Source organism: Opisthocomus hoazin, chromosome 2 (genome assembly GCF_030867145.1).
Source record: "Opisthocomus hoazin isolate bOpiHoa1 chromosome 2, bOpiHoa1.hap1, whole genome shotgun sequence".
NCBI lineage: Eukaryota > Metazoa > Chordata > Aves > Opisthocomiformes > Opisthocomidae > Opisthocomus > Opisthocomus hoazin.
Window position 1 is genome coordinate 96,541,660 of NC_134415.1, and position 23,467 is coordinate 96,565,126.

The following is a 23,467-nucleotide window of genomic DNA, read 5'->3' on the forward strand; positions in this document are numbered from 1 at the left end:
TCTTTACTTATTTGCCAATTTTGATTCCATGATAAACAAGTTAACTTTTGAGTTTAACAGATCTTCCAATATTTTTAGCATTTCGCAGGTTAGGAAGCCTTTAAGTTATGAAGGTAAGTGAAACAAACTTTTCAGGGAGAGGTAGCATCTTCTATTGGAAAACTTATAGCTTCTGGTTAAGAGAGACATGCTTTTAAACTTGAAGCCTATTCTTTTACATTATGAGCTCAACTATCACAACTAAAACACTGCTGCTGTGTTTTGAAAGCTGTTCCTGTGAGTAGCATTTTAAGAGGGTCTCCCATTTCTCCTGTGTACCTGTCTCAAAAAGCCCAATGTCTGCTCTTAAATAACATGATTTAAAAGCAATCAAACAAAATAAATCAAAAGTCTCAAACAGTTGTTGGCTTGCCAAATCCTTTTCTGAGACCTGTCAGTAAAGATGCTGTCTCTATTAAATACAAGAGCACTGACCGGAGTTGTTAAACTGAAGAAGATGTGTATGATTTGAAGCTAGAAGAGGATATAATTTGTCATGAATGATTTGGTATTAACACATTTCTCTATTACTCTATTTTCTATTGCTCATGTTTCTATTACTGTGCCCAGGGAGGAAACAACCATGCTAGCAGTAGTGTATTCACCAACAGTGAAGCAGACAATCCTGAAGATAGGAGGAGGATCTCATGGGGATAAGTACTTAAAGAGAAGTTGGTTAGCCTCGTGTTGGTTTCTTGACATGAAGAAATATAATGAGCCATTATTTTAAAATGCATTTGTTTAATCCAACAAATCAGACTATGCTAAAGCCAAATTAAAGCTTTGCTGATCTGCCTGCTTCATGATTCATTCATACAACAGTTATTAGTATTTCTGCAATTCTGTATCTAATGGACTGTATGTTTATAATTCTGAAAAATAGCTTAAAAAAGGGTTAATTTATTTACACTTTATGTGATGGAGTATATAGTCTGTTGCAGAAGTAATTCTTGCTTTGTTTAATGTGAAAGTAAAACAAGGAGTTATATTTGTTTGAACTTCTTGCCCTCCACCCAGCAGAGCTGCATGTAGCCCCAGTAACTAGTTTAGGTCAGGGTGTTAGTTGTTAACATTTTGCAAGATTCAAGTAGCCAGAAAAGGAAGCGCAGGAAGACACCAGCATTATTTAAATCCCAGTTGCACAGCAAATTGAGAGGGACACACAAAGGCATACCAGAGGATAAAAAACTGCTACCTTGAGTGAGATAACTTGAGACTCAGTTAAATCACCATTACAACCTTTCTACTTCCTCTTCTTTGTAAAGCTGCCATAGTGGTGATTGGTCATACATTTTTAAACTAAAACTACATCTACATGGTTTGAATCCTTGACATAGAAATTAATTTTTTATTGTGTGTAAAGTCATTGATCGGACTTAACACTTCTAATTTCTAAGAAGCTCCAATACACATCTGGCTAATGTAATTCTCAAGAGCCATAGTTCAATCCAGTGAAAACTGCATTTATTTTCAGAAAAGTTATTTCCATGTGAAATTCTGTTTGGCCCTATCAGTTAAGTAGCGCTGTTCTAAAAGGGTTGCACATGTGATTTTAGAGACGTAATTTTCCTTATCCTTTGTCAGTTCCAAAAATTATGAATTGATTTTTGCTTCTCAGTAACATACTTAAGAAGATTACACTTTGGCAGCGTTCAGGCCTGGATCAGACACAAAACATGAAAACTCAGGTAGTGGAGTAATTAAAAAGAAGATTCAAGTACTGATGTGCATTTTCAAGTGAATGCAGATTAACTTTAGAATAGTAGTAACTTTGCTGTTATTGCAACATAACCTGTACAAGTTTGCAACACACTGCAAGAGAGGGTGCCTGGGAGTTGCCGAAGGCAAAGCAATGGAAAGAAAGGATGGCTTATTAAGCCAAAATTCTGTTTGCCTTCCCCTCCCTTTAAAGGATACCTGTTTGATATAGAGCGGAGTGAAGAGTGGTAATAGCCTTTCATATAGCATTCTTGGAAGGAAATTTAATGAAAGGAATTTCTTAAAATCTTTTTTTGTACTATACAGAAGTTTCCATATGGCTTATTCAGAAAAGGAAATTAATTTTTTGGTCTTTTCCTAAATTAAATAATAGTGTAGACACTTAATAAGTTTAGCTCAGACAGACTTGGATATTGTCATGTTTTCTGATGGAAAACTTGGGTCTATTGATGTTCCTCTGACTACCTCTTCTGCTGATGCATTCTAGCAGTAAATGACTAATCTTCTATTTCTGAATCATCTTGCTAGATGATAAGATTGGAGCTAGAGGGTTTATTTGCTTTTGATTGGGGGGTGGGATGTGAAAAGGGAAAAGACAAATGAAAAACAAAACAAACAAAAAAAATCCGAACAACAAAAAACCCCTAACGAAACGGCAGCCATCTTTCTCCCACTCCTTTTTCCCTGACCATCTGGGCTGCATGGAGAACAAGTGACAAGTGCCTTCTGTATCTACAAGTTTAAACAGTCACTGCTTAAGGGGGAAAAAAAGAGTTTTCCATGTATTCATTAAAAGGAAATTAAGCAAAAGTCTTGCAATAATTAATAATTTGTAAGCAATTTGTGGAAAATACAATATACTAAAAATCACAAGTAGCTTTTGTTGCAAGGTGACAACATAAAAAAATCATTGCTGTGGCCATCTTTAAAAGGAAATTGTAATGGAGTATATTTTGCAACTCAATTCGAGACCTAATTCTGCCAGTTCTACCAAGCAGTGGGTAGCCCTAGAGATACTGTTTAAACAAAACCACTTCAGCTACCTTTGCAGTGAAGGGGGGTTGGGGAGAGAAAAAAAGAAAGGACAGCATTTCCTTTAATAACACAAGAAAATGTCTGCCTTCTGAATGATCTTAAAATTAAGCTGTATGAATGTATAAAATGTCACTCAGTGAAATTTTGGTTTTGACTTGACTGACTTATGATGCTTTAAAATTCGCGTGCTGTGTGTGGTCAGTGCATCTTGCATGGTTGTGTTGTTCAGCTAGGGAAGTACATGATAACTTTAAGGAGAGGGAGCATGGGTTTTTTTGTGTGCTGTAGAAAGGAGGTAATGCTGTGTTGCTCTGAGCAGTTAGGATGGAAAATAAAGCCCAGAGCAAATATAGAGGAATTAATTATTTGCCAGAGTCTGATTTGGTGTCACGTCTCTGTCATTACCTTCATCATAACTGACATTCATTTTGCAGAGTCAAGCACTACTGCTGCAGTCATCAGTCCTGGCTGAAGGTCTGAGGCTGAAGTCGATGGGCTTTTTAAGGTATCCATAACTGGAAAACTGGTTCAACCGTAAGCTGAACTATAAATTCATCTGGAATGGCTATGAGAAGGTTTAATTTCTTGTCCTCAGTGTTGTTTGGTTTTTTATTAGTGCAGTCTTTGTCTTTTTTTTTTCAGATTTGGAGATGTGAATATTTTAGAATCTACTTCCAACGCAGTTACTTATGTTAATATTTTCTGCTGTGAAAATAGCTTCTGCTTAAGCATAAAAGCTCTTGTGTGGAGAGAATGAGAAATCAAGATATTTGAATTGTTAATACATAGCTGATAGAATTGCTAAGCATCTCCGCATGGTTTTGAAAGTAAACTGGTAAATACAAGATGTATATAGCAATAGAGCAGGATCACACTGTGGAAGAATATGCACACAGGGATGATGGTGTTGATTTAACTTCTCTCTGTAGAGTCATGTTGATGCCTATGGTACTTTAAGCGGCTGTTGAGAGCTAAGTTTCTGCTAAAGTATTTTGCTGTAGTATGACCTAAAACCCAGTCTGTGAAGGAGATGGCATGTAGCAAAGCTTTGTTGTCACACGTAACTGGTAAACTACATGTTGCCAGCAGTAGTACCCACAGTTCTATGTTACAGGCCTAAGCTCGCCCTCCCCCGGGAGAAGTGGGCTTGAATTCCTGCAGACAGGGTGGTAATCAGCCTACTTCCCCCTGCATAGATGGGGGAGGAATTAAATAATCAGCACTTACTCCCTGTTTTAAAAGAAAATGGGCAGCTTTTTTTGTGAACAGCCCACCTTATCAGTCCTCTTATCCTCAAGAGCTGAGAACAAGAACTGCATGATATTTGCAGAGCTGCGAAAGGTTTATGAAGAAGATGGGTACCAAGCAGCTGTATATCAAAGGTAGCTGTATATCAAAATGTAGCTACCTGTGTATATAAAAAAAAAAAAAAAAAAAGCCGTATATCAAAAAGTAGCTGCCCGTGTGCAGCCAGCACCTTTAATGTAAAAACTGGGCATATGTGAGCAGAAGTGTCTCTAGAGCTGGGCAGTAGCTGAGGTTTTGACTACCCCAGTCAAAGTGGGTGCAAAATGTCTTCACTCAAGCTTGGATGTAACAGATATCTATAACTCTGCATGCACTGTTACATTCTTGGGATTCAAATTATCCCTTCTTACTGAAACAGGCTGTGAAAATGGATCCACAGCCATCTTCTTCAATCAGTCTAAGAACACACTAAAATCACAAGCCGCAGAAGCTGTAATTCCTCCCCCCAGCTCTCCTCTTAACAGGGTGCTAACTTCAAAGGTTGCTTCTGACCACTGAAATAGCAACTGTATTAAACAAGCGGTTAAAATGCAAGCAATCCGTTTGAATTGCTGGAATTGAATAATAAGCAGCTGGCTTCACTTCTAACTGAGGATCTAATGGTTTAAAAAAAAAAAAAAGCAACAGACCAAAACAAAATTCCAAACTAAATCCTTCTGTCTGCTGCTACTCAATGAAAGTTAAATAGTAAGTGTGTCACTTTGAAGCCCAGATGAAAGCGTCACTGTTCAGAGAATGTGCAACCTGTACAAACATACTTTTACAAAGGCAGATGCCTTCCTACAGGAGGAAAAAATAAATCTCTCTACGGGTTTCCTCTTCCTCTGTGCCTGTTTTAATTCTTCTGAATCATAAAATATGACGCAAAATCACAACCACATGCACGGATGGATGGTTAATATGCAGCTCCTGTTGTTCTGAGGAGGTTGCTGTTTGACTCATGTCTTTTCAGCTGAGTCATGAAGTACAACTACGCAGTTGTACATTTTTTTGTCTCAGTGCGCCAGGCAAGGAGACTGCTGTTCAGAGCAGCTATCTCTGGCAGCAAGGAAACACAAAAGCGGGGATTTATAGTGCGTGGCGGGGCAGTGCTGAGCTGGTGCATGCTTCTGCAACAGCAGAGAGCCATGGCAGGGCTCTGCCCCAGCATGGCTGTCTGCAGCCAGCAAGCCCTCTCCTACCAGGCAGTAGGCAGCTCACACTTGTATGAGGTGGCAGAGGACAATATAGATAAGGCACTTTAAGAATTAAAAAATCTCAAAGTCAGCAAGTCGATTATCTCAGTCAATAAAGATTATTTATTTTCACTTTCCGCATAGTGCCTTTACTGCACTTGATTTTGATCCGAGAACTACTTGTAAAGAAATATACCAGTCCTTCCCAAACAGGCCTCAGTCATGCTCCAAAGCATCCTCTGAGGCCCCTCCACCCCCACACGCGGTTTGTTTAAATCACCGCCTCCAGCTGTATTTGTGCCCTAGAGCCTTTACTTTAAATGAAAATGCCTTCACGTTGAACCTTAACCCTCATTATCATCCCCAAAAGGAAACAGGCCCAGTGGTAGTTCTGCTCCTGTAAAGGTTTGAGTAGACCTATTTGACTCCTTCAGAGAGAAAAATGACCTTTATTAGGTAGGTAGAAATGTATTGATTAGTGATCTATTAATCATATGCTGAGGAAGTATGAATAGCTAGTCTTTACGTGTCCAGTGTTTTCCATCTGAGTGACTTCAAACACTTCCCAAGTACCTTGATATTATAGTGCCTTAGTGCTTTTGCCTGTTGGATGGTATATAGTATAATGAGCAGCTACTTGGAAGAGATGGAGGGGGCAGCTGGAGAGTGGGAACCGGTACTGAGAGTGACTTGCTGCTCTTCAAAGCCTCTGTACCATGCAAATGAGGCACTGCAGCCCCAAAGCATTAGAAAAGTAAGCAATTGGCTTGCGACTGTCAGATGAGCAGGTTTATGTGCTTTCAGTCCTAGATAGCTGAGATGCGAAGGTGAACAATTTATTTTGCTTTGTCAGGCTAAATAGACAGTTGGTTCCATTGTGGAAGATTCTCACTTCTAGAAAATAGATAACACAGGAGGGGAACCAAAAGCTTAATTTTTATGAAGGCACAAACTGGGGGTCTGATAAGCAGGAAGCTCTAGCACAATGATAAGCAGTGTCACTGGGAAGGGATTCCAGCCACGGGGTAGTGCTTCCTCCAGCAAAGGTGTCTGGCCAGTGCAGTCTCTGTTGTCAGCATAAAATCAGCTTCATGTTTTTTATGCCAGCTCAGTTAAAAATGATTTGTTAAGGGTATCGGTATGATGCAAGTCTAGTTTTTCAGCTAAATGACAAATTGGCAACCATGTAACTAATTTCCAGTATAGTGTAATTCTGCTTAGTATTGGGGAAAAAAAAATAGTACCCAAACTGTTGTTTTTTGTATAGTATGTGAGTTAGTTGTGACTCTTCCTAATGTCTAGGTATTTTATTTATCGTGCACACATTGAAGCTATTCACTTTTAAAACAAAAGTCAACAATCAATGTATAAAATATGAGGAAAGGCAGGTATAGGTACACTGGATTGAACTGTCTTGCTTAACAAGGAGGAGGGAGTTAAGACAGAATTTTATGTATTGTACACTGCAAGTGGTATCGCTCATAGTAATTCCCAGTGTAGGTGAGTTGTCTCTAGAGTTTCGGTAAGTTCATGACTTCTAGAGCCAGGTGATGAATTTATTATGGTCAATGTTTCTGTATTTCTGGTGACCAAGCCTTCTGCCATTTTATTCCACGAAGCTATGGAGGTGAAAAAAAAAAATCACTGTGGCTACTTTTGTATTTACACTTGCATTTCATCTCACTTTCACTGGAAGCAGTGACTTCCTGGTAGGCAGGGCTGTGCTCCCTGCTCTTGCTTTCTCTTGTCTGATTGAAAAGGGCTCAGAGCAGTTACTTTGTGTATGTGTGCCAACTCTTTTTTTTTTTTTTTTTTTTTTTTGAACTCTGAAGTTTCTGTTGCGTTCTCAGCAAATGTAGCACTGCGGTAGAAACTATAGATGCCTGAAATTAACCAGAAAAAAGATGGTTATATTGATAAATGTTTTGCTTGTATCTCCAGCTGCAGTAACGTGAGACCTGCTGGATAATTCATCCACTGGGAATTTGTGTCTATATTGAAACCTCTGACCTGTGCTTATTAGAAGGTAACCGAGAACTGTATACTGACACTCTCAAGTACAGTGATGACAGATCATTTTTTTAAACTTTGTGGGTACTCTTGGACTGAGACTTGCCTGGCATGTCGTAAGAACAACAGGATTATAAATCACGCTTAATCACCATGGCTTACCTTAATAACCCTTGAAAACCAGTTCCACTGCTGCTTGGATGGTAGGAGGAGTGATTTTTGTTCTGTTGAGAGTAGCTGGATAGAACCACCTCAAACTATCCGATACTTACATTAAGGTAAGATGAGGGTGATGTACTGTATGTTATGCTGGATATCTCTGGTTATCTGCACAGAGAAAAATAGTTTTGGGCTTTTTCACACAAGTTTGTGGTTTCTTTTTTCTCTTTCACTCTGAATTAATCTGCACTTTCTGCATTTAAAACAAGAGTACTCTGGTCTCATTCACAAATGGGTAACTTTTGGGAGATGCCCCTCTATCCTATGGATAGTAAGAGAGGCGCTCTGGTATATCTGATATAGGTGTTGCCTGTGTTCCAGGCGTGGTCTGTGTTCCTTTTCTGTGCGCCTAGTCAGAGTGAAAATACATGAGACGCTTCATTGCTGCCATTCTGGGAGACATTGAAGATGCATCAGCAACAGTTTGGAAACTTTGCTGGTGTAGCTGATATCATTCATAATTTCAAAGCCATGGAACAGATTATTGTCACAGTTTTGTTTTCATACTTCGTTTTAGAGAAGCCCTGAGGTAGCTGGTCTTGTAATCCAAAAAAGTCACTGTTCTCTTTTGCAGTGATTTCCTGTGCCTCCCCCCCACCCCAAGGCTGTGCTTTAGGCAATCACTGGATGTCAAGATGCATTGTGTCTGGAAGAGAGAAAATAGGGAAGAATTGAGTGGTTTGTAAAATTGAAATGGAAAGTATATTTGGTTGAGAAGTTTTTTTTAAAAGCTACTTAAGAACATAGATGACGGAGTGTGGTCAACTACTGCTTAAAGAGCGTGTGTATTAGCTTAACCAATTTGAAATGCCAAATTTGATTTGGCTTCTCTAAGATGCAGCATTAAGAACATGGTGGTGGATAACCTTTTTCTTTTTCTCTATTTTTCTTTTTTCTTTTTTTTTTTCCTAAACCTCTAAGCAAAATTCAGTGGAACTTAAACTCTGGATTCATTTAGGCACTTCTGTAATTGTTGCTTATTCAACATAACAAGAGAATTAATTGAGTAGGAAGTGACCAATAAATGATCAGATATACTTGTTGTATATTGCCACTAATAGATCAGTGAGTGTACCTGCGTATTGTCTGTTGTAGCTTGTATGCTTTGAGATGGCACACTGTAAGTCCCAGCCACCATTAGCAGGCATGGTACATGCATATAGCAAGAAAAGGAAAAAAACAAACATCAGCAGAAAAAAACATCATGCAATTCCTAGTTCCGATCTCAGAATTAAGACACCATAGAGGTTGTCACAACATTAGGGTCACGCAAAGATGACTAAGATGGTCTGACCTTACCTAGTCATGCACGCAGTGAAAAGTGATAGAATATTGTTGTGAATTTGGGAAGCTGTGAATTACAATTCTTATTTTGCGCGTATTGTCATTGACTTCTCTGCTGAGTAATGAATACTTACTTACGAATTATAAGTGGAGAAATAGACTTCCCATGGAAAAATACTCAGAATCTTTTTGAAAGAGGTAAGTGTATTTTCACAAGGTTTAAGCCTGAAATGCAGGTCTGGGCTTCTTAGGTATGTGTGTAGTATCTGACACAGCCTAGATCAGCCTTGATGGTTATGGTGACCACATTGCTTAGTCGAGAGAATAAGTAGAAGTGCAATTTCACTTTGTCGCTGATCTGTTGTAACTGAGCCTTGCCACCTAAATGATATATCCTACTTCCTGTGGGTTGAGTTTCGGGATCATGTGGCCGTGGGAGTTAGTTTGGTCTATTAGGTGATAGAATAGAAAACAAAAAAAACCCCCACCAATGCAAAAATTAAAATAAAACTGAAATAATTAAAAAAAGCTTTCCTGTGGATAGCTTCGCTGCTCTCGCTCCCCTTTCAACTATACAATTGCTAGATCCAGTGCAGGAAATCTTTGGATAGACAGAAGACAAAAGCAATTCTTGTGGCAGGTATTCACAGCTGTGTAGATTTAGCTTTGACATGGAGAAATACCTTTCAAATTGCTGAACTCAGATGTAAGCTTAAGAGAAGGAATTAAAGATTTATTTTAGAATAGACTTTCTTTTCCCTTTCATATTTTCTGTGTTACGGTTTGGTTTACCCACACCAGTTGCTGTATCTGCTTGGTAGGAATGTCATTGTTCTGAACTGTTGCTAGTGGATGCTGTTTCTCAAGAATATCCTAGAAGGAAAGGGGAAAGCAAGTGAGCAAGAGTTTCTGCTTCCTTAGTTCATACGAGTGTGTGAATGTTGCTGGGTAACATGACTCACTGCACAGCTTTGTGAAGTAAATGGGACTGCGTTAGCTTGCAAAGCAAGTATAAACGATTTCCCATAAATAGTCATCTCTAATGACTCTACAGAGCTAAATTTAGAGAAGGAGTTAAGATTTACTTTCTAAAAAGCAGCGTTTCTTTACAACTGCCATTTGACTCTCACATACACATGCACCCCTACCTTAGATGGTGGGGGGAACCCCATTCAGATGTTAGGGGGGAGTGGGGGAACCCCTGGTTCTGTGTGTTCCTATGTGTTTTCTTATTACAGCACTTGCACCTGTATGTAGTGTGTACACACAGTTAGGTTTTCTGTGGTGAATGACAGTGTATGCACATAAAACAGCTGGGCAGAGATTTATATCCTCTGTGCTGAATCGAAAACAGAGTAGAGAATTTACAATTTGGAGTGTGCTGTACACTTCAAGTTGCCTTAGGAATTGCACAGACTGTGATACGGAGACTGCCCAGTAACTAAGGCAGACCTTCTAGGTCTTCCTGCTCTGCACTAAGGGAATCCTTTGGTCGCTGTTCACCCTTTCAGTGGTACAGGCTGTCTCCTGCTGAGAGTAGAAGAGTTGCTGTTTCAGGCAACAGAGGTCAGTAGCACATGACTCACTCACATGAATCAATTTGCAAACTTTTTCTAACCCGTACTGTCGTTTTTATGTGTTTTACTTTTATTCTGGCCTGTGGGATAGCCACATCTCTAAGCTCAAGCGTCAGTCTCTCCCAGTTTGTACTCCCCTTGTCCATCCTCCCCTCTGTACCCTCCGTTGTGGTGGGCTGACAGGCTGGCATGTCAGCCTTGGCTCCCCTTCATTCCGAGATTTGGCCTCGGTGCAGAGCTGACTCAACAGCCATTCGCAGTTTAAAGGGGCCGAAGTCTACTTTATACAGAGTGTAGTACAAGATTTTAACCTCTGAAATGCCATTCCTCTGTGGATTGCCTTCCAAAATGACAGCTGTTGTTTTTCACAAGTATTGTTACAGAAGGGACTATAAGGAGTAGCAGCGTACGTGGACTGACTCCCCCAGGATGTTACCTGGTTGATAGTTCCTGTTGCAGTATCGCCGCCCATGGGAAAGTCCTGTGCACTGATTTTTAGCATTCTTCTGGTTGTTGTTTAGAAGCTGCTGGAGAAACCAAACGTGTTTTCCAGCATTTCATTTTGATAAGAAACCAGTACTGAATGAAAGTTTTGTAACATCGTGCCAGGAATCTACCCTGTTCCAAACAGCTCTAACATAACCTGCCATATTCAGTGGCAGGAGGAGCTTGTGGTACAAAATTTATTCTTCCATCTTTCATTTCCCACCTGACTCTTCCTTGGTTAGACTTTAGGACTGACTATTCCATTTCCTTCCACACCTCTCTGTTAGTTATAATAGGCTAGCTTTTTTTGGTTTGCAATAAAATGTGCTTGATCATCTAGTGTGGAAGATGGAATTTATACAGCAAGATGCATGATTCATGGTTGAAATACTTGTGAATTTCCATTCAGATGTGACTACTGTAACTAAACAATTGACCTTCAGCTGATACAAATGCGTTAAAGTCCTGCGGAAATTTGCTTACCAAGCTAAACAACGTGGGCTGAAATTATGGTGTAAGAAAGTCATTCGTGATCACACAGATCCTCTAAGTAATGTAAACCTGTGGAAGTTAGGCTTGAAGAGACTTATGGATATCTATAGCTGAGGAAGCAGTAGTTAAACTGTTCCTGATAGGTATTTAGGTGCTTGTAAGAAGCTTGTTAATGATGGGGATTGCACCAGCTGCCCACAGAGTCTGTTCCAGTTTTTTTGTCTTGGTATTGTCTTGAAGCATGGCTCCTAAGATGGACAAAGCATCCCAGTAGAGGCTTTAATGATTGCTAAGTAAGGTGGAAGGTTTATTTTACGTATCTTACAGCACTTCTGTTTATACATCTCGGTATGTTTACTTTTTTCACAAGAGTATGGCAGTGTTGACTCTTGTTCAGTTGGTGATCCACTCTAACCCCAGGTGCTTTTCTACAGGACTGCTGGCTAGCTGCTACTTCTCCTGTGTTTGTGCAGCGCACTGTTCCTTAAAAAGGACAAATATTAACCTTGATTTATTTCCTCATTATTTTGGACCATTTCTCTAACTTGACCACATTACTCTGAATTCTGTTCTTGACCTCTGAAGTGCTTAGCCTCTCCTTCCCCCAAAGTGGGCAATGTAAGATTACATCTGTGTGCATTTCTAACTTTATATTTGCATGGTGGAATAATGTCTGTGCCTGCAGAAATGGATTTGGTACAACCTTTCATAGTGATACTACCAATTACTTTGAGCATGTGTCATCTTCAGCTGGTCTCCCGCACATCCATTATTTTGTCCAAAACTTGCTGAGCTTACTTATGCAAGTTGCTTTTAAGGAGTGTCATATCTTCCTTTAAGTTAAATGATATCCACATTTTCCCCATCCATGAGCCTGTTAAACCTGTCACAGTAGAAAGATTAGTTTGATGCAATCTGCTCCTAACAAGTCTGGGGCTGTTACTTATCAACCTATTATCTTCTAAAAATAGTTCATTTGTTCCAATATATTTTTCCAGGAATTGAAATGAGACCAACTGTCCTGTTAGACCAACTGTTCTATAACTGCCCAGCTCATGCATATGGTCTTTCTTTCTTTGTTTTTCCTTTTTTCTTTTCTTTTTTTTTTTTTTTTCCAATTTAGGGATGTTTTTTCTATTTTTCTGGTGTTCTGGAACCTTCCCATTCCATAGCTTTCAAAAATAATCGGTAGTGGCTCCAAGATAGTTTCATCTGGCCACGTACTTCAGAGAGACTGTATTAGAGACAGCTCATTGAAAGCAAAGGCATCATTTTAAGTAAATGGCCGCTCCTGTTTGTTCCCTCTTCCCGCCAGTTAAGTTCTTCCTCCTTTACTGTGGTTTTTTTTAGTGACATAATTAAACATTGAGCACTTCTTCACCTGTTGGCTTACTGGTTTTAACAAGCTGGTGCCACTGTTCATTGCCAGTTGCAAATAATTGGCTTCTATTTCTGCCTTAACTTAACTACCAACAATCTTGAATCTTCTTGTGTCTTTGTGTCCAGACTTGTGATTCTTGCTTTACAGGATTTTCTGCCTCGCAGAATTCTGCAGACTAAGCCAAAGTGCCTTTCAGTAAACTCAGGACAGATTGAACAGGTCAAGTACAAGTACTTTTCCAGATCTTGATTTATCCCCATAGCTCTTCTCGGAGAGCTTTCCAAACTTTAACAATCTGAAATCTAAACTCACTGAATAAATGTCAAGCATATGCTACATACACGAAATCTGAGCAAGGCTTCTAAATGACTTGACTTGCACCACTTCTGGTTACTGCGGTTACCACATAGCAAGGATGATGCACACGTGATTGCAGTGGAAATGGATCCTATGGCCTGAGGGATGCCAAGACGTGAAACCACAGCAATGTTGAGACAGGAGAGCGAACAATGGGTGGTACTTCAGCTGAACAGCTGGATGTGTCCGCACCATCCTTAGCAACCCAAGTCTCAGGTGCTGCCCTGCTTCCTCCTTTGGCCTATCCATGCACGGCCTCTGATTCGTAGCACACTTTTGCAGTCTCCACCAAAATCACCTTTATTATGTTTCTCTCCCTTGCAGCCATAAGCTGCATCTCGGGTTTTCTTGATTCGTATAAACCTCTTCTAGGAATCCAGCCATAGACTTTGTCTCCCTCTTTGAAAACTTGCCTTTACTTGGTCCACAAGAGAGGCAGAAAAGGGTGAATGCAAAAGGTCTGCAAGAAGAGAACAGGGAATTACAGGTTTTCTGTTGGTGGACTTCCGGCTTGCAAAGTGCACAAGCCAGCTCCAAACCCGCTTTAGCGAGAGGCAGCAAAATTAACCTTATGAGCGGACTCTCAGCAGAGCTATGGGAGCATAGCTCAATTGCTGTGAGGGCTCAGAGGAGAGCTCTAAAATGCATGGTCAGTGGGTGAGGAGTTGAGGTCCCAGTTAAAGGTTTTGTCACAGGCTTATCGCAAAAGGACAAATATGTTGCTTTTGGCAAAATTATTTTTAGCAGCAGAGACCAGAGCTTTGAAATGGAATTTTGGAAGCTCATAATAAATCGAGAACAAGAGCCAAACTGTCCTCGCCCAGTGGGTTTCTGTTCAGTCACTGACACTGTCTTTATGCGCAATGCACTATTTTGTTTTTAAATGTTCCTATTTAGGGTATTCTCTGAATTGAACTCCTAGAAGGGCTTACCATTCATTTCAGGTGTCCAAAAGGTGGCGGGACATAGTGAAAGTGTGGTTCCATTTGGGGAACAGGAGCAAATGCTGCAGCCTGTTTGCTGTTGGAAAACACTAATGCAAAACCACAGAACAGTTTAACAAATTACATTCTTTCTCTGTAATAGTGGTGGTTACTTTGTCAGCCCTGCACCTCTCTTCTGCATTGGTCTCTAGTAACTCTGCTTTTTGCCCGGAGCCAGGTCATGAGCTGGTGTAAATTAGCCTAGCACTAATGAAGTGTGTGAAGCTTTGTGAGGCATCTGTAAGTGAAGGGTCACTTTTTGGTTAGACTGAAGGATGAATTACTTCTTGGATCTGAAGTCCTCTAGCTGTCTGCGTGTATCTTCCCGTTCGCTGTTCAGTTCCAGAGCACCCTTGCTGAAGCAGCCACCTGCGAGGTTCTTTTCTTCCCGCTTAAGACACTTCTGCTCTAAATCAGATACTTTCATTTTCTAGCTCGGCAATGCAGACCTCCACAGAGCAGAACAGAGGTTTAGATACAGCTGTTAGTTCTGGTTGCATCTGCAGTTATACCCACTCTGTCTGACACTAAACCTGCAGTATCACGGTTCAGCGGGTACTAACCTTTCAATATAAATTAGACTTTTCATATTGTGGATAAATGTGGTTTCAAAAGATTGTCCAAAGGGATTTTCTTTGTTGCTGTTATTTTAAAGCAGACTGTCCTCTAAGCATTAGTCCTTCACCCGTTGTAAATGCTGCAACTGGAACAGTAGTGCTTCCTGCAGGAAACTTGCTTTAGGGGAAAGAACGCCTGTAAGAGGCTCATGTGAAGTTGTTATTCAGAAGCCTCTGAAACTGCAGCTGCTTGTTCATCCCAATAATACTCTTGATAGTTTTGAAGGCCACTCTCTTACACCTCCTACTGTAAGACCTTATTTGCTGAATCTGTAAGCAAGGTCAGCTGTGAGATCAAAGTTGTTGAGGGCTTTATCCAGTCCAAGTCTTAAAGACTTTCAAGGTTGGAGGGGTTTATTTTGTGCTGCCTCCTAAGACAGAAGTGTTTTTACTGTTGTCTCTTCCTTTTACCAAGTTATTTCATCTACATGAAAATATCAGATACTAGTACAGAGCTAAATAACTTTCAAAAGTAGCTTTTTTTCAAGTAGATTAACTCGCCCAGTTCAGTTAAACAATTTTTTTTTGAAGCAGGTTTTCTGTCTAATCTCTTCATGCATGAATAACACCATTGTTTTCTTAATTGTTTTTTTTATTTATTAAACAGGTGATTGTAAAGTCTGGTAGTAAGGGTTAGGATTGTGTAGAGAAAAGGATTTCATAACAGATGTAGATGCTTTTTATTAAGAATCAATGCGTGAAAGAACACTTACAGATGGAAGTAAAGCTGTGTGCTCATACCATAGTTTATGTTGAACATTTGAACTAATGTACATACAGTGATAACTGTAACATAGGGATTAGAAAGCATTTCACAGTAAGTATGAGGTTATTTGTATTACAAAATAATGTTGTGTACCAGAATCTGCTTTTGCTAATCACCAGTTACTTTTGGGCTGCTTTTCCATCGCACTTTCGAAAAGTGCCCTCCAGAAAGCTTGGTGCCTCTTCTGTATATAGTGAGCTTGATAAACTGCATTTATCAGATCTGTGTTTAAAGTCTTGTGCTTACTAAGTCTGTTTGCTTGCACTGCTGAATGATCTTGTTCATTGCAGTTAAAATAGCTGTATAAGTGCTGTAAGTCCTTTGTTTATGTGCAGGAGCCTGACCGAAAAAGATGCCACTTCTTCAGCAGTGTTCAGTGAGCACATCTTCTATGCTCTAGCATGATTTCTCTGGCTGTGAGTGTGTTCTAAGCCTATAGTACATTCTGTGTGTGCCGGAGCCACACACTAAAGTGAAAGTAATGCTGCAGTAGCTTCCGTGATCTCAAAATCCAGTTAACATTTGTTTTTAAAAGTTAGAATATTTGGCTTAGATATACTGACAGCATAACTTTCATTTTAATGTAATTTGATCTGAGATTCTTTTTAAAATTGTGGCTGTTTATAGGTTCTTACCATACAAGTGCTTTAGAGAACCCTTCTACGCGTTCTTACACTGCAGGCACATGTGGCCATAGGTTATTTCAGTTTAGCATATGCTGACCTGTGGTCAAGGGAGCATGAGTAAATTTTCCCCACAAAGTCTTCCTATTTCTGAAGTCAGTCTAGATTTAGTAAGCACTATTCCAAGGCCTGAAAGACCTTGACTGCTTGAAATCTCTTATCTCTGTTTCTCCCAAAGTGTTTCATATCAAAGAGATTAGTTTTGCCAAACGAACAAAATCTAAGATTTGTAACAGGCTATTTGCATGCAGGATTTAGTCTGGCGTATGCCTGTCTGTGTTAGCTGAGAGGATTCTTCAGAATGCATTTCCACTGAATTATGTGAGGCCACTCGTATATCTGAAGCTCCCCAGCTGTATAAATATTTGTGAGATTGATAATAGGAATGTTCCGCTAATAGAATGGACAATGAGACATATACTAGTTGTTGAGAGAATAAAAGCATGTACTGGACAGATTAAAGAGGAAATAATAAAATTCTTTTCAAAACTCAATTAAATAAATGGAGGGGGGAAAAAAACAACTGTTGTAGACTTGAACTAGGACCGTGGTTAAAAGTTTGTTCAACAAATTCAACTTTCATAGCTTTCAGCTATGTACATACCACAGAAATTGTCATCTTAAGAAATACACAGTTCTAAATGCCTTTATTTATGAAGGTCTTCTAAAAAAAAAATAAAGGTCCCTCTTTAAAAAAAGAAATGTGCAGTTTAGTATGGGCTGTGTAAGAAGTCAGTAACACATTTGCTTTCTCCTCTCCCTCTTGAGGCACAAGTCATTGATGACATTTGGGAAGCGTTAGACTACCTTTTTATGAGAATGGATACGTTGACAGATCAGTCTATTAAAAATACCCCCCTCCTGAAATACACGGTTTAGGAGCTAACGTCCAACCACCCTGAATAATAAAGCTTTTCAGATGTGTTTACAAACAGTCTTTGCTTTACCGGGGACCCAAAAAGTGCCGCTTAGCTTTCTTACCAAGTATTATCCTTTGGTCCTCAGCCCGAGCCACTAAATGAGTTTATGATAATGCATTTCCATTTCCAGAAAGGGATCCACCTGCCTTTTCCTGTCCTTCTGTTACTGTGTCTTCATATGCAATGTCCTCGCTAATAACTGCCCCTAAACATTAAGTTTTGAGGAAAGCTGAACCGTCTCCACCCTCCCCCCTGCACACTAATCTCTGCCTAAAAACATAGGAGGGGAAGAGGAGGAACTTGATACTTTATTCCTTTCTTAAAAACTAGTGGTTTGTTTAACAATATCTGAACCTTTTTGCAGGTTTTAGTCTGAAACTGGATTTTTGTGTAAAAAAGAAAAAAAGGGTATTCTAAAGTCAGTATCTCCTCTAACGTAGCATCTCTCTAATCACTTTTTTTTTTACAAAACACATCCAATTTTTTTTTTAATTTCGCATGTAGAAAAACACTAGATATTGTGGAAGCACTTCAATTCCGTATCAATCCATATCAAGCTCAGTTTACTGCGTTTTACTGTCATGAATTTGGATGCTGGGTGTGTCTCAACAAGAGAAACTTGGGAGTGGAGCGAGAGTGTAGACGCGCGAGGTGGGGTATTTTTTCACGTTGTTGTTCTTTTTTTGTTGGTTTTTGAACAAGGCGTTATCTCCATGCTGCCCGACTGCACTCTGAGGAGCATTACCAACAAGTGAGTGGAGTTACAGCTGCACAGGTACAGTCCCTGTTTCTCACAGAGGCATACCTGAAGACGAGAAGCGTGTAACTTTGGAAATGATCTGCAAAGGAAACACAGATCGACCTAAACATTTGTTCAGCTTCTCAGCCTAATTGCGCTTGAATAGGTGTAAGAGATGCCGAGTATTTCATGGATTCTCTTACTCGTAACTGATGTAAGTCGGAGTACAGTCCACTGGAACCACGAGGGCTTTTACTACTGATGCTGTGAGCTTTTTTTGTGACCCCTCCTTGCCGTGATTTCAAAAATTAATAAGCCGGAGCTGCCCGTTTCCGCGCGCGGGGTCACGTTTCGCAGCGTGGGGCTCCACTCGCTGCGGGCGCCTCGCTGCCTCAGGCCGGCCCGCCTCGGCCGTGGGCTTGTGCCGACGCTCCCCGAGCCGCGCCAGCCTCCGTCCTCCAACGGCACAGGACAGAAAGAAAAAGCCTGGTTTGGGGTTTTTTTCAGTTTGTTTTTTGAAGCCAAACTGCTCTACCGGGGGGGGGGGGGGTCCCGGTCGCGGGGGGAGGGAGGGGCGGGGAGCGCCCTTTGCCCGCGCGGCCGCCGGGGCGGGACTGCGGGGGCCGCCGGGAGTGGTGACGTGTCCCCCGGCCCCGCCCCCGCGCAGGGTATATAAGGGGCGGCGCTCACGCTGTCGGTCTTTTTCGCTACGGGTTTGCCGCCGCCTCGCAGGTGAGGCCCGTCCGCGCGGGGCAGGCCGGGGCCGCGGCAGGGATCGGGACCGGGACCTGGGGGCCGGCGAGCGCCGAGCCCGGGCGCGGCCGCTGCCGCGGAGCGGGGCGCCGGCGGGGGGCGGTGGGGGGGGGGGGGGGGTGCACGCTGGCGAGATGGCGACGCGTGGTCTTGCTCGATTCCCCCCCCCCCCCCCCCCCGCCGCGGGCTGGGGCCCGGCGTGCGGCGTGGCCGTGCCGGCGTGGGGCAGGAGGCGCCCGGCGCGCTCCCCCTGCCGTGCTGGCGGCGGTGGGGCTGTTGCGGCGGCGGGGCCGCCGGCGGGGCCCGGGGTCCGCCGGCTGAGGGAGGAAGGTGGGGGGGGCGGGGACGGGGCACGAGTGAAAAAAAATGGCCGCTCGGCTTTCCTGGCTGCTGCTCGTTCCACAAAATGGAGGACGCGGCGGGCCGGGCGGGGTGAGTCACACAAAGGAGCGGGCCGGCCCCGCCCTCCGCGCGGCCCGCCGGGCCCGCCGCGCCGCGCCCCGCTCCCCGGCCGGAGGGGTAACCCGAGCCCGGCGGCGCGGGGAGGGGGCTCGCCAGGGGGGCTCCGGCCGGCGCCCGCCCGCCCCCGCTCCGTTCGCCCCGCTCCCCTCCCCCGGCGGGGCGGGGCCGGGCCGGGCCTGCCGCCCCGGCCGGGCCGACGTGGGCCGCCATCGCCCCCCCTCCCCCCCCACTGGCCGGCTCCAGCGGAGGCGTAACCGGCGTTTCTGCGGGGAACTTCCAGGTGTCGATTCTCTTTCGCCGAGAGAAGGAACTTGACGAACACCCGCCATGGGAAAGGAGAAGACCCACATCAACATCGTCGTCATTGGCCACGTCGACTCCGGCAAGTCCACCACCACCGGCCACCTCATCTACAAATGCGGCGGCATCGACAAGAGGACCATCGAGAAGTTCGAGAAGGAAGCCGCCGAGGTGCGTGGGCCCGTCACCCCCCCGCCCCCCCCCCGGGCTGAGTTTTCGGGGTGCGAGAACGAGTAAAGAGGTTCAGCTGCAAAACTGAAGTTGCAAACTGTTCGGTGGCCACAGGGAGGCGGCTTGATGGCGGCTGTCCCAATAGCCGAACAAGCGCACGAGTGTTCTGTGGCCACAGGGCGGCAGCTGGGTTGCAGTTGTCCCCGTAGCTGAACAAGTACCAAAGTGTGGGATCCGCCATTGTGGTAGTTGGCAAAGCTCAAACTGTGAAGTGCAGAACGAGAAAAAGAAAGGTAGTCTAAAGCTATGTCTGGAATCAGAATTTGAGTTCCCAGCTTCAGCCTTATCACAGATGTAGTTGAGGATAATATTAAGGAAGTTGTGTTGGTAAAATTTACTAATGAAAATGAGAAAGGTAGGATTTTAGTGCTGGAACCTGTAGAAAGCGTTGCTGACCATGCTTTTTTTTTTTTTTTTTTCCTTTTTTTCCGAAGAGAGAACAGCGTAGGTCTTAATAAGCACATCACAGAATGGAATGAAGCAGTTATTAGGCTGAGTGGCGGTTAAAATGTTGATTATCGCAGGGATTGCAGTAGTAGGAGAGCTTAAATTTGTAGCGGACACCTGATAGTAGGGCTTGGGCTCAAGAGATCTGTGAAGATGTGTGAATGCAGTTAACAAGCTGTCAAGAGGGCTAAACTGTCAACAGGGTAAATAACAGAAGACAGTTGGCATCTCTCACTAGTAGTGCCAAGTGTATCTTTTACAAGCAGCAGCATTTTTCAGTATTAAACCACTTGCTATTCTTAGATTTTGCTCTTTAGCCAGTGTGTGATCTTTCTGAATTAAATGCAAATATATATAATTCTTTTTAAAGAAAAATGGGTTGATTAGTTTCTCTTTTTAATCCACAGATGGGCAAAGGTTCCTTCAAATATGCCTGGGTCTTGGACAAGCTGAAAGCTGAACGTGAGCGTGGTATTACTATTGATATTTCCCTGTGGAAATTTGAAACAAGCAAATACTACGTCACCATCATTGATGCTCCTGGACACAGAGACTTCATTAAGAACATGATTACTGGAACTTCTCAGGTATGTAAATTCAACTAAGGATTTGGGAAGCTAACGCATGTTCCTTGTTTGGTTGGGGGTTCCTCTAATACCTTGACACGTGCAAACATTATAATGAGAGTTTGGGGTTTTTTTCTTTCTTTCTTTTCAAAGGCTGATTGTGCTGTCCTGATTGTTGCTGCTGGTGTTGGTGAGTTCGAGGCTGGTATTTCCAAGAACGGGCAGACCCGTGAGCATGCCCTTCTGGCGTACACCCTGGGTGTGAAACAGCTGATTGTTGGTGTCAACAAGATGGATTCCACTGAGCCACCTTACAGCCAGAAGAGATACGAAGAGATTGTCAAAGAAGTCAGCACTTACATCAAGAAAATTGGCTACAACCCAGACACCGTAGCTTTTGTGCCAATTTCTGGTTGGAACGGAGACAACATGTTGGAGCCCAGCACTAACGTAGGTTTGACATTTGTTTATATTAAGAAATGAAGCGAGGAGGGTTATCGAGATAACTTACGCGATAGTAAAATGCACATTTTTTTAATAGTTGTATTTGGAAGTGCTGAGGTCAAACATCACGCCCCAGCTCTTCACACATTCTTACTGTGCAGTAGTATACCAAGATAATGCTGGATAATGCTTGGTCTGTTCTAGCCTTGTGCCATTCAGCTCGGCAGACAGGTTACGCCTGGGTGCTTATTTCTTACAGATGCCCTGGTTCAAGGGATGGAAGGTGACCCGAAAGGATGGCAACGCCAGTGGAACCACCCTCCTTGAAGCTTTGGACTGTATCCTGCCACCAACTCGTCCAACTGACAAGCCTCTGCGTCTGCCTCTTCAAGATGTCTACAAAATTGGCGGTACGTGTCCTGCATAATGCTTGGCGCTTGCCAGCAGCAGCTATTGTGTGGGACAGAAATGCAGGTTGCCCGAGAGCTGCTTTTCCAAGTGGAAGATGTCCAATATGTTCTCTCGAGTGTTTTCTCCTGTAAGGGCTGTATATTCATCGAGCTGAATTACTGATGTTACTTCTCTTTTGCAGGCATTGGTACTGTACCAGTTGGACGTGTGGAAACTGGTGTTCTGAAGCCAGGCATGGTGGTTACGTTCGCCCCTGTCAACGTTACAACTGAAGTAAAATCTGTTGAGATGCACCACGAAGCCCTGAGCGAGGCTCTGCCTGGTGATAACGTTGGCTTCAATGTTAAGAACGTGTCTGTGAAAGATGTTCGCCGTGGCAACGTTGCTGGTGACAGCAAGAACGATCCTCCGATGGAAGCTGCTGGCTTCACTGCACAGGTGATGTTTGAAATGTGGCTCAGGATGGTGAAACGCGGTATGCTGCTTGTTTCTTACGAGCAGGCTGAGGTGTCAAGTGGCACAGACTTGTGTTTGAGGTGTATTCACTCGAAGCAAATTACATGAAAGCCTGGGCTTTGTAAGAGACACAGCAGTATTCAAAATGGCTGCGGTGTTAACTTAGCTTTCTTGGTTTTCTAGGTTATTATCCTGAACCACCCTGGCCAAATTAGCGCTGGTTATGCTCCTGTGCTGGATTGCCACACCGCTCACATTGCGTGCAAATTCGCTGAGCTCAAAGAGAAGATTGATCGTCGTTCTGGCAAGAAGCTGGAGGATGGCCCCAAATTCCTGAAATCTGGAGATGCTGCCATCGTTGATATGATCCCTGGCAAACCCATGTGTGTCGAGAGCTTCTCTGACTATCCTCCTCTCGGTAAGGCATCTCGTAAAACACCTTGATTTCTTGTATTGGGGTGTAGCGTGTTCTGCAAAAATGCTGTTAAAAGGTGTGACTTCCATAGAAGCTTTGAAGTGGGACCAAAACCTCAGCAGTACAGGGGTGCTTTCTAGATCATTCTCTCTGTCCCAGCCTCCTGCAGTTTACTGTCCTGGTGTTTGCCCGCTTACCCCGGGCTGCGTGTTGCCGCTTTGCGGACAATGCTCTGGGTACATAGCCCTAGACCCAAGCCCTAAAACCTGTTTCTGTTTTCAGGTCGTTTCGCTGTGCGTGACATGAGACAGACGGTTGCCGTTGGTGTCATCAAGGCAGTTGACAAGAAGGCTGGTGGAGCTGGCAAGGTCACAAAGTCTGCCCAGAAGGCCCAGAAGGCTAAATGAAAATTCTGTACGTCAGCTGCCACCTCAGTCTTAATCAGTGGTGGACGAACGGTCTCAGAACTGCTTGTCTCAATTGGCCATTTAAGTTTAATAGTAAAAGACTGGTTAATGATTACAATGCATCGTAAAAGCTTCAGAAGGAAAGGAGTGTTTGTGGACCATTTGTTTCGTGGCAGTTTAAGTTATTAGTCTTTAAAATCGATAAATTTTTTAAAATGGAAACTTGACCAAAAATCTGTCACAGAATTTGAGACCATTAAAAGAAAAGTTCAATGCTACGTCTCTGTGTTCTTTGGGTTAATGTTAAGTTTATAGGGGGAAAAAAAAAAATCTACAGTCCTGGTGGGCTCAGAAGAACGGATTGATGTTACTTGAGCATGTTCAGAAGTTGCAAAGCAAATACTCAGATTTGTTGTTACTGAAGAGGTGTAGGGAAAAATTTGGCTGCAGGTTTAGTTTTAGCTAATCTAAGCCTTAAAAAATTGATTTCTGTGGTGCTTTCTTCTTTAAGGATAATTTCTAAATTGGATAGCACAAATACCTGGTAACAGTTTTACAGTATTTTGGTGCATTCTGTGATGCATTGAGTAAACTGGTAAAACTTTGTAAGTGAAGAATAGTGTGAATACAACCACATTTAACATCAAAAAATCAGGGAGTCAAATGCTGGGTTTCCCAAGTCTTATACATGGATTTTTCTAAATGCTAGAGGAAACAGATTTTTTTTTTTTTTTTTTTTTTTTTTCTCCTGGGGAACTGATTTAACTGTCCTGTAGATCTGTCAA

The 23,467-nt window shown here is 42.6% G+C and overlaps 1 protein-coding gene across 1 annotated transcript; it reads left to right on the forward strand.

Moving 5' to 3' along the window:
• The first annotated feature begins 18,424 nt into the window (after positions 1–18,424).
• EEF1A1 (eukaryotic translation elongation factor 1 alpha 1) lies at positions 18,425–22,960 on the forward strand. Its single transcript, XM_075414510.1, has 8 exons — positions 18,425–18,522; positions 19,286–19,476; positions 20,391–20,570; positions 20,703–20,999; positions 21,253–21,403; positions 21,586–21,842; positions 22,044–22,278; positions 22,558–22,960. Exons 2-8 carry the CDS (start codon positions 19,333–19,335, stop codon positions 22,680–22,682), a joined length of 1,389 nt encoding a protein of 462 aa, XP_075270625.1. The 5' UTR covers positions 18,425–18,522; positions 19,286–19,332; the 3' UTR covers positions 22,683–22,960.
• Positions 22,961–23,467: the final 507 nt, after the last annotated feature.

What these genes read in the sequence shown, in the direction of transcription:
- EEF1A1 (XM_075414510.1), top strand. Translation starts at nt 19,333, where the DNA reads ATGGGAAAGGAGAAGACCCACATCAACATCGTCGTCATTGGCCACGTC. An exon ending in TGATTACTGGAACTTCTCAG is followed by an intron (nt 20,571 to 20,702) that starts GTATGTAAATTC and finishes TTCTTTTCAAAG; the next exon opens with GCTGATTGTGCTGTCCTGAT. An exon ending in CTCTGACTATCCTCCTCTCG is followed by an intron (nt 22,279 to 22,557) that starts GTAAGGCATCTC and finishes TTCTGTTTTCAG; the next exon opens with GTCGTTTCGCTGTGCGTGAC.